The sequence below is a fragment of the Monodelphis domestica genome, chromosome X (assembly GCF_027887165.1).
Source record: "Monodelphis domestica isolate mMonDom1 chromosome X, mMonDom1.pri, whole genome shotgun sequence".
In the NCBI taxonomy this organism is placed as follows: domain Eukaryota; kingdom Metazoa; phylum Chordata; class Mammalia; order Didelphimorphia; family Didelphidae; genus Monodelphis; species Monodelphis domestica.
Genome location: NC_077235.1, coordinates 28227793 through 28239393, shown reverse-complemented (window position 1 = coordinate 28239393; position 11601 = coordinate 28227793). Strand labels below are relative to the sequence as shown.

At 38.3% G+C, this 11601-nt stretch overlaps 1 protein-coding gene across 6 annotated transcripts in view; it reads right to left on the bottom strand.

Moving 5' to 3' along the window:
* Nucleotides 1–220: 220 nt before the first annotated feature.
* Nucleotides 221–11601, bottom strand: part of BRWD3 (bromodomain and WD repeat domain containing 3) — a 129189-nt gene continuing 117808 nt past the window's right edge. For 5 of the 6 annotated variants that reach the window (XM_056809203.1, XM_056809204.1, XM_056809205.1 and 2 more), the window contains one exon: nt 2200–9335. In XM_056809203.1, coding sequence (XP_056665181.1) covers nt 8587–9335 — 749 coding nt within the window. In that variant the 3' untranslated portion in view covers nt 2200–8586. Of the gene's footprint in view, nt 397–1914; nt 2045–2199; nt 9336–11601 lie in introns of those variants that run through there. The other variant, XR_008914623.1, reaches the window with a different exon arrangement.

Below are 11601 nucleotides of genomic sequence, written 5' to 3'. Positions count from 1 at the left end.
TTTAAGTTCAAAGCACTCCAAAGTGCAAATAAGGAGGTTCTCTGGTCCAGAGTTACCAGATACAAGGGAAATAGATTTGACAGAATCCAGCATAAACACCAGCATTGATTTGATCACAATGGTGTTTCCCAAATAAGAGGATGAAGTGCTACTTAAAGTGCTTTAACAGCTAAATAAAAATGAATTTTAGCAATATGTTGATTAAAATAATTCCTTTACAAGAAAACAGGCTGAATATCCAGTGGATTTTATTAAATTACTTACTATTAATGAATATCTTGGATAACTCAACATGAAATCCAGAGAATCATAACTATTTTCAGCTGTAGTTCAAGCTCACGTGAAGATAGAAGATATTTCTTTATAGAAGCAGGGAAGTTATATCATGTCTGGCCTCTGAGAAAGAAGAGTTATCTTACAGTATGATCTTTGAAGGGAATACAATTCCTTGCTACTGATTACCTCAATTTCCTCAACTGTAAAATGGGCATCCATAATCACTACTCTTTTTGGAAGGATTTTTTTGGGGGAAGGATTAAATGAGCTATTTGCAAAAAAGCACCACTTAGTATGCTGTCTGACTCATCATGGGTGCCATATAAATGCCTATTTCCTTCCCAGCATCCTCTTCTTTCTATCAGAATTCAACCCATTTGACTTAACAGAAACATAACGTATTCCACAAAGACTTCACACCTATCACTTTCTTTGGCCATAATACTGTATCTTGAACTTCTTCCATATTGATCATACTCGTATTGTGTATATTTCCACCCAGACTATCAAACCTGGAGCTTCACGGGAGTAGGGCCCATGTCTTAAATCTTGATTCAGCCCATTTTTGTCATAAAGCATTTGGTCCTCCTCTGCCTTTACTTGGGAAAATCTGATCTAACTCAGGTGCCCTAGTGTAGCCTTCTGAGCAGTCTTGTCCCAACCTGTGCTAACACACATGCCAGTAACCTTCTAGGAAGGAGACCATTGGTGAACCCTGCCTTCTGGGGAGCTTCAGCTGTCAGTCAACACAGGCATGCAAAATCACTGTATTTTCCAGATGGCAGGGAATTTACTGGTTATCTGCCCATGTACCAACCCAATAATGTGGACCATAATTCCTCTGCAACCTATTGGATGATTTTCCTGAGTGTCTGGGGTTCAAGCCCTTCTACTGATGAGCCTCTCCAAGCAGGTATAACGGTGTTCAGAAGACACAACCTGGCACCAGGCTTATTATAAGAAACAGTTTTTCCACGTGGGGAAGGACCTGTCAGAGCTGGTACATCACTGGCACAGCACTCAAAAGTTACTTCTATCTCCTCCAAATGAAGTATTCTAACTTATTAACACCCTAGTTCCTGAACACATTTGCCCCACAAAGATGGGAGAAAAAGGGCCCTTTCTTCCCGCTTTGATCGCTGATCACTTTCGTATTGCTGATTAAGTCATTTTGTTGGTTGCCATAATTGAAGTGAATGAGCGGAAGTGGATAGACTGATATATGACTAAGCAGTAATACCCAGTTTTGTTTTCACTTCCCAGGACAAATCATGAAAATAATGATGCAGTAGTTGGCATAAAGCCAGGAAATAGCCCAGAAACACAACATCGAGGGTCTAGTCCAAGCCATAACTAATCAAGAATCCCCTCTACTACACAGCAAACGAATGACCATTGAATCCAGCTTTCTTTCTCAAGATCTCCAGGAAGGGAGGCTCTTGTTGCCTCCTCAACTGGACCGATTTTTCGTTCTTTTGCCACCCCCCCCTTTTTTGCAGACAGCTCTTTTACCAAGTTTTTCCTTCTATCTGTCAAACCTCAGTCTGCCTTTTCTGACTTCTACCCATTATTCCCAGCTCAGTCCCCTTTTTTTCACTTTAAACTTCAGCGCCAAACTTTTTTAAAAATTAACTTTACCTATGAGTGTAAGAGTGCCATTTACTGAGCACAAATGCCATAATTTCACAGGCTAGAACAGCTTTCTAAAAACTTGAAGACCTTGAAGATGATAAGTTGACAACACAGCATTTAGAATTCAGTATATATCCTGAAAATGAGAAGACAAAAGATTCAGAAATTTCTGGAAGTAAATTCAACTTAGCATTCAATTAAATGGGGAACTACCGTTCAAAGATTTCACTTGATCATTTTGGATGTTTATCTTTCCCATTTAAGAGACAATACAAAAATTGAATCCAATGCAAGAGTTTATCTTTTTTTATTAAGACACAGCTGGAAAACGATAACATCTCAAATTACATAAGTGAACTCCCCCCCAGCAAATTTACAGATTTACATGTTTATAATACAAACACTAACAGCTCATTGCATATAAATATTACATTTGGTCTGCCATCATTGGGTGGCATTAAAAATCCCTGAAGTATATTTATTTAAAGGGACCTGAGATTGAGGCTGTAAATATATGGGCATAAAAATCCCTTGAAAATCAACACCCAAACTAAATGTCTTAGTTCAATCTGTTTTTGTGCATTTTTGGTGGCCTGCTTTTAAACTGTCAGAAACACATAAAATTGTAAGAGGTTAGACAGCACTTAACTTTGTTCTGAGCTCAACTGGAAAAACAAAACAACAAAAACAAAAACAAACAAACAACCCCAAACTGATCTTCTCCAATCAATACTGCTGCAAAGAATATATTACTTTTTCTAATGAAAACAATACTTAATACATGAAAATGTTTAAGACTTAGGGAAGAAGTTTGAAAAATGCTTCTTTAATGTTTCAGAGGGAATTTTTCAACCTAACAAAAGCAAACTTTTTTTTTCCACCCTCCCGATCGTATCAGCCAAAGATCATTGTCACGGCCACTGGGGGTGCCAGAAAGAGATGGGTGATGCCAACATTTCTTAAAGAATTTATTTCTTGAATTTTGTACAACAGATAGCAAAATGCATAAACATGCAGTCCAATCCTTGGCCTGCCAAATAATCTTGAAGCCAGTGACGTTCTGAGCACTGGGAGGGAAGGACATGGCTAAAACACAGAAGGTAAGGAAGGAACTAGCCTGAAAAGTCCCTATTAGCTGACAGAGTGTTAGCTCCTTCAGCTTCTGGCTCATGGTCACCCCCACCCCCCCTCTATCCCTCCCAATCCCGCCCAACATCACAAACTTCCCACCCTTTGCCCTCCCCACACATTTTAGTAAAGCACCACTTAAAATGTTACAGTTTGAGACTGCAGGCAATTCTGCCATAAATCAAAAATTTCAGGGCTTTGTGGCTCAGCTATAAAATCTTGTTGTGAGCCACAGGAGGGTCTCAGACACATCTCAGTTTCTGAGGTCTAAAACACTTAGAAAGTTTTTAAGACCAAAGTTTTGCAGGCTGACATTTAACACACTGAGCCGCCCAGATTTCAAGTGTAAACATCAGATTTCCCACCACTAAAAGTGACCCAATGCACATGAGCAGTTAACTGTTTCCCAGATGAAGAAAACCCAGAATTCTCTTAGATAGCAGGAGGCTTCTTAAGTCTCTCAGGTAAACAACATTTTAAAAACATTCCGTGGCAGAGAAAAGAATTTAAAAAATGTAAACTCCAAGAAATTACATTTTTCTACTCTATCTGATGTGGACCTACACAAAAAAATTGCCAATGTTACCTGCCATCTTCTCATGCTTTGCTACCCACTCTCCTCATAACCGTGAGTTAAGGCATAAAGTAGCAAGAGTGCACTTTGGCAGTGAAACTAGTCCAGTATTTTCCCCCTCCAAGAAGATCACTGGTGGCGACTCTATACTTTCCCAAGTGTTCCTTTACCCATTGTTTTTTAAAGAGAAGTCCTGTTAGCTTGGCCTTCTTGACTGAGTTTTGAGTTTTCTAGACCCTTATCGACAAACAATATCATGATCAATTACTTCAGGTTAATCATTTCCCTTCTCAAAACATGGAGCCTAAAGAAGAAGATCACTGCTGTTAACACTATGTAGGGGCTTAAAAAGGAATAGAATGACAAAATATAGGATAAAAGTCATTTGCTGATTGCCATCACCACACACTATTGGTTAAGAATTAGAATTTTTAGTACCTCTTTATGCCTAATGTCTGTTTATAGACAATTGTAAAAATATTTCCCAATCTAGATTTTCTAAAGATTCTGGTAGCAACCAATTTTGCTTTCTAGAAAGTACGAATCATCCTCTTCTTAATCAATAAAGGTCTCCTTTCGTAGGTTTAAGATAAGTGTTAAAATAACAAGTGAGTATATAGTTAGGCAAACAAACACACTTTATTTAACTCTTAAGCTGTAGAGCATTTCTATTTACACAATTGCCAGTCCCGCTGACTTGTGCTAATGTAGGTAGCAGTTTTATAGCATAGAAAGGGAAATAAATATGAAACTGGGCAGGAGAGTTCCAAGATAATTAAAAAAAAAAGATTGATTAAAAAACATGACTAATTAAAAGTAGAAATATCACCGAGATCTGAGTGCCACTTGCATGGCATAAACGTAGCACCTGGAAAAATGTTTTCTTGGCGTCAAATAAAATCACTTTCATGTCAAATAAAAAGTGAAAGGCCGTGGAAAACCTCCAAGATTATTTTCAAAGCAAAAATAGGGATGAAATCTCTTCATGATACACAAATCCCTCTTTGAAGAGATGTTGCAAGATTCTATTTCCCATACAGTTTTAACAGTGTGCTGAGTATCAAAGAACATCATTGGATTAACATTCAAAAAGTGATGTTAAATATAAAAAATGTAACCTTTTCTAAAATTAGAGTATGCATCAGAAAACTATAAGGTAGTGACCACTTAATATCCCAATACAAAGGACCGATGTAATTCTATTTCATTTGAGATGTTTTACAAATTGTGCAAAAAGTCTGAAATAAGCACCTGTTGATATAATTGCATTAAATCATGCTCAGGGAGGATATACAAAACTAGCAACTGGGTACAGTCTGTTTATCATTTAAGCCATAATAATGCACTTCTAAGTGCTTGAATTTAAGATGTCAGGAATAGTCACATTATCTATTTTCAATACAGTTACCAAAGATGCCTAAATGGTAAATGAGCCCTAGAGAGAAAATGTTTTAAAAAGAATAAGGACAAAGGAAGAAGCAGGATAAGGTTTAAGAAAAACAACCACATCCAGTAATTGGAAAAGCAAGTTTGGATTTTTGAATACTTTGCTTGAGACCTCACAGTTGTGCATGAATCATATTCAGTTAGCCTAGAATTCTGGAAGGGTCAGGAGCAGTGACATAAAACTGAATGATCTTCAGAGAAGGAAAAAAGGAGGAGAAAGAAAGAGGGAAATAAAAAAGGCAGTAAATTAAGACTCCAGAGAGGCAGATGGATACATATGTAAACTGGACTGACTGGGGGTCAATCAGGAGCATTATAGAAGCAAGAATTGGATAATTGGGGAATAAAGAAAAAATTTTTTCAATCTAAAATAAGTTGTGAAGATGCGGGCAAAGTGCAAATATGCACAAAAATGGGGAAGCTAACCACCAGGCAGGCTAGTGGGGTTTGGGGGGAAGTTCTTATTGCTGAAAAAGTTAAACCCCCCAACACACATCACAGTCCCAAAGAGGCAAACCAATTTGTTATAAATATACACAGTATACCCATTGCCAGGCTCTTAAAGCATTAATATGATGAAACACGGTAGGCTTGCTAACAGCTTCACTAAGCATTAAAAATCAGCCTATCATATGATGTCCAAGTTCATGATATGTGTACAGAAATACTTTTATAGACCTAAAAATCAGTGGTCTTTCCTAGCAATGAAAAATATGATGTTCTTCCCTCACCAGGCTCTCCCAATTAACCTCCTGCTCTACTTTTCCTAGGCCTCAGCCAAGGTCTTGCTTAAACAAATGACCTCTGAGGAAATGGGAACAAGAAAATATCTAATGAAAGTTTTTAAATCTACATGGCATCAAAAGGAAGAGGCTTTCAAAAACACGATGCCTAAAATGGAAAGTGACAGTTCAGATGGCAAAAAAAAATAAAAAGACTCATACAAACTTAGGCTATTTTCATGCATATAAAAAATCTGCATGCAAATGGATGTTTTGCAATCAATGAGGACTGCACTGCTCCAGTACAACCTGTGGTCATGTTCTTAAAATGCTAACCCAGAAGATTAAGACTCACACTAGAGCCAAATGCTGCTTCACTATTAGCTTCACAGTATTTCAAGAGACATAAAATAAACTCTTCAAAGAAATACACAGTTAACCTTACTCAAATGATCTTACACCTAGAAGAATGACTTGGGGAATAAATGTGATTTCTCTTTTTCATATAAATAAATAATGCTTAAGCTAGTTAAGATTACATAAATGGCAGTTCTTTTACTATTATTTTAATAGAGGAATGTCAAAAAGGAATTTATGCTAAGTATCTATGATGGTACATATTGGAGTGTGCATGCTAACTGAAGTATCCATGTTGCACTGCTCAGTGTAGGGTCCAAGAAAATACAAACAGAAGCACTTCTAAGTACACAAAAGAGGAGTGAATGAAATGATGCACATAGGCAAAAATCAACGTGGAGACTCAACAGAGCAAACTGATGCTTGAATTTATACCATGATTAAAATGTGGCAGTGAAATTGTACCTAGAATGGAGTTTGGGTTTAGTGAGGAAAAAGACTACAACAAAAAGTTATCAGTGATATTTACTGTACCAAGAAGCTAAGTCAGTGCCATTAACATCTCACAATAACACTTTTGTTAAGCCCATCCATCATTTGTATAATGAAATGAAAATGGCTCAATGATGTCAGTCCAAGATACCCTCCTCCACATCATTTGCCTCAAGTGTGTGTGTGTGTGTGTGTGTGTGTGTGTGTGTGTGTGTGTGTGTGTGTGTAAGTAAAATCCTTCCTTTGCTCTTGATGGAATTACCAAAAAATATATCATCCGAAAGCATGGAGTTGTATTTAGCTTAAGCAGTAATTTAGGATGGTTGAGTGTGAATTAGGAATCAGCTCTTCCAAGGCTGATCCTATAATTAGTGGAAAGGTCCAACAAATATGGGACTGTTGAGTGAGAAATGATCTTCTTCACTCCATCACAAGAGCTAAACACCTGCTATTCAATGAATATGTAATGTCTCAAATTCAAGAAATAAAACAAAGTCTTCTAACCCAAACTTTCTTATGGCACCATATATATTCTACTGCTGTAATCATGAGAGTCTTTCCCCTGGTCCCAGAAAGTCATCATCCAAAACATCAGCATACAGTGCAACAAGGTTCTTTTCCAAAAGACTGTAACAGAAGAGCCCTTTTTTAATAGTATGAACAGAACCTACAAAAGTTGACCGCAAATATTAGCCAGCTAGGACATCACAGCGCAAACTAGATGTTAAGTTTCAAGATTCAAATAAAAACCAAACAACCCACATCTGTTAAAAAGTAAGTAGTAGCAGAGACATAGAAACAACAGCCCAATATACTACTTACACAAACATGTTCTAATACAAGCTAAGGTAGCGTACACAAGGCTTGCGGAACTTTGACAATTACTGCTATTAAAATCAGAGCCAATAAGATTATAAACAACCATTTGGCTTCTCATTTGTGAGCGAAGCGTTTCTAATGATTAGCTAATTCTATTCTTCTTAGTAATGCAGAATTGCATCTATTTCCTTTAGGTTTCCAGTAGTTGTAGATTGTGAGAGGTAGCTGAGCTACTGTATTCAGAGAACTCACTCTGTGCGGATGAGGAATTTTTCAGACATTAACCTTTAGCTGCGCAATGTCTAATAATGCAGTAAAATATAAGAAAAAGAAAATAGATGCAAGTAACTTTTGCATTTGGCACCTTTTGTCTAGATTTTGATTCTTCTCAAGTATTGTTTTTTTTTTTAATAAAGTTAATGCACACATCAGGACACACCACAGCAAAGGTTTGCTACATATTTACAAGGCACCAACCCTTTTCTCACCTTTTAACATGAAGAACCAATGAAAAGCATATCAAGAGACCCCCCCAGCTCCCCACTTTCTTGCTCAGGTCCCCTCCCCCCACCCCCCAAAAACCTGTTGTATAAATATACTTCAGCTCAGTACAATTTGTGAAAGTTTGGCCTGGGATGATTAAAATAATCCAGATCCTTCTTACAATATAGAAACTGTAAACATTTTATAGCTGCCTTTAGGATTGGTGTATTGTGCAAAAGTTATCATTATTACTGTGTATAGGAATCAAAATGGCAAAAAAAACTATATAAAAACTCTGTAAGAAGGTGCTGTAATTTCTATAATACAAAACCAAAAAAAGGGCGATTTCCTTTTTGTGATAAAAATGTCATGCTACTGTCAAGAAGCTGGAAGCTCCTTTAACATAGTAAATATGTAGTGTGTGGGGGGAGCAGAATTTATTTAATTTAAGGCCTAATGAGTAAGGCTTGCAGGGAAAATTGAAGTGTGGAGAGCTCGAGTCTCGAAACAAACATATACTGGCATAATGAAAAAGCACCACTGGAAAGAAGCAGAAAGTCCCCACACAATTTGCTCGGTAGTTTGCCTGGTAAGTTCCCTGTAATAGAAGGCCATTGGGATCTGATTTTTAAAAATTCTTTTTAAAATGTCCAGGCGTTAATAATTCCATCCCATGAGATGACTAACCCGGGCCTTCTCGGTCATCTTACGTACTCTGCCTGATCTGGATGTACCAAGATTCAATGGATCTTCAGTGGGAACAAAGCTGTCATTGTCAGAATCATCATTATACAAAACTGTTCTCCTGCCTTGGTTTCTTGTCTTAATTCGGGGCAGTCTACTGAAGCGACCTGCAAACATGTTGTCAAATTCTTCATCTGCAAGGCGGGCACGTTTGGCTCGAGAGCTTCCTCTAGATGTTCCTCGTCCTCCTCTCCCTCTCCCTCTTCCTCTCGTTCCATTTCCTCTTCCCCTACTCCCACGACCTCTGCTTCCTCTCCCTCTTCCTCCTCGGCTCCATCTGCCCCATCTGCCCCATCTGCCTCTTCCGCCAGCTCCTCTGGTCTTCCAAGGTCTTTTTCCACCAGCAAGGTCCTTCCTGATCTTCCTTTTAGGTCTAGTGTGAATGACTTTGCTGTAGTCATGGTCTCCCTCTACATAATCCCGGTCTGTTCTGGAACTTGAATCAGAGTCTGAATCAGAGCAACATGAACTTTCGGAACTTGAACTAGACTCCCCACTCTCTGATGACGACAAACAGGTTTTTTCTTTTGTACCTTTTCTCTCTCTCTCTCCTTCATCCAAGCTTTCATCATCTGATATAGTAAGTAATTTTCTCTTCACTCCTTTCCGGTGCTCTTTTCCGTTTCCATTCCCATTTGTAAGAGGCTCATTGAGGAACTGATCTAAAATAAAAAGGATGACTTTTAAAAGTTAAGACTGAATTTGTTAAGACTAAAATTAATTAAGGTTTAAAACTGACCTAAACAGAGATGGCATATACAAAGAAGCTCATTCATATATCTTAAAGTGATTAGGTCTATTTGATTCATGTCTTATTTTTATAACCAAGAGAAAATATATGGTCTTTGAACAGTTCTTTTACAAAAGTTCTCTAAAGACTATCTCATCTCTTAATTTAAAGTCTGTGCAAGAAACAAAACTACTCTTTCCTGAAAGGTTAATATACAAATGCATACCACCAAAGTCTTTGCTAACACCAAAAGGGAGGGAAGGTTCTACTGACCTTTGGGTTGTGCAAGGTGATCTGAGTGCGCGTGAGCTTGTGGGTGCACTTTGTAAGAGGTTTTCTGTGATATTCTTGCTCAGGACTCATGCCACAGTATTTCTGATCCCAGCCAGAAATCTTGCTTTTTACCAGTCCCACAAGGTAGCATCCTAACATCACGCTTCTCTTTCTACTAATCAACTCTAAACTACACCAAGCTAGGGACACCATACTAATTATCTCCCTGTAGAATGTACCAGACTGCTTTCTATTGAATGAAGGAAGTCTGAATGAAAGAGGCAAAATCAAAGACTATATCATAAATCAGTCTATCAATAAGCACTTATCGAGTGCTTACACTATGTGATAGATACTGTGCCAAATTCTGGGGCTACAAATGAGGAGGAAAGCAAAGTCACTGGCCTCCAGGGACTTGCATTTTAATTGGAAATAAATATGGAAAAAACTAAGTACATACAAGATACAGAGAAGGTAAATTGGAGAGAATGGGAAAAGGCCTCTTGAAGAAGGGAGGATTTGAGTAGAGTCATAAAAATAGTCACTGAAACTTGGAAACAAAGGTAAAAAAGAAGTTTACAGGACAGTCATTGAAATGGTGCAGAATCAAGATATGGAGTATTAGGGGCAGCTAGGTGGCCCAGTGGATAGAGAGCCAGGCCTAGAGAGAAGAGGTCCTGAGTTTAAATCGGGCCCCAGACAATTTCTAGTTGTGTCACCCTGGGTAAGTCACTTAACCCCAGCTGCTTCACCATTACTGCTCTTCCTTTCATGGAACCAATTATTAGTAGCAAATCTAAGACAAAAGGTAAGGGTATAAAATTTAAAAACAAAAACAAAGGAGAGCCGGTATTATGTGGGAACAAAAAGATCAGTCCTACGAAATCAAAGAGTACATATAGCAAAACTAGAAAAGTAGGAAGGAGGTAGCTGGTGAGGGTCTTTAATAGACAAACAAAATTTTAAATCTGATCCTAGAGGTAATGGGGAGCCACAGGAGTTTACCGAATACAGGAGCTGAGGTGGTCAGATTTGTACTTCAGGAAGAACATTTGGGCATCTGAGCAAAGGATAGACTGGAGTGGAGAGAGACTTGTAGCAGGCTGCTCCACAAGTAGGCAACTATAATAGCCCAGGCATGAGGTGATAGGAAAATATGAATACATTGGGATGTGAATATGTGAGGTGAATGTAAGTCAGGAAAAAGTGAGGTTGAGAGTTTGGGTGACTAGGAGAATGGTGGTGTGTTCTTGAAGATAACAGCATTGTTTGGAGATGAAGAAAGTTAGTTCAATTTTGTACATGCTGAGTTAAGGATGCCAATGGGATATTCAGTCAGAGACATCCAAAAGACAACTGGAAATGGTAGACTGTAAATAAGGAGAGATATAATAAGCTGGAGATGTAGACTGGAGAACCATCAGCAAAGAAATCATGAGAACTGAAGAGATCACCAAGTGAGAAAGAGGAGGAAGAGAAAAAAGCCCAGGATAGGGGACATTCAGGGACAACAGATATGACATGGATGAGAATCAAGCAATGGAGACTGAGAAGGAGCTGTCAGAGAGGTAGAAGAACCAGCATAGACTAACTCAACATCATGAAAACATACTGGAAAGACTATATAGGAGAAGGGAATGACCAACAGTTTCAAAGGCTACAGAGAGATCAAGACAGATGAGGATGGAGAAAAGGCCATTATAGAGATCCTCAGCATAACTATGGATGAATGATGAAGTTGGAAGCCAGACCGGAGAGTTCAGAAGAGAGTGAGAGGAGAGAAAGTGAAGGCACCAATTTTAGATGGCTTTTTACTAAGTTTAGCTATGAATGGGAGGAGAAAATAGGATGAAAGCTAGGGGGGGGGGGGAGAGAAGGTTGGAGAAAGAGATGAAGTGAGGATATTTAAGGATGAGGGAGACATG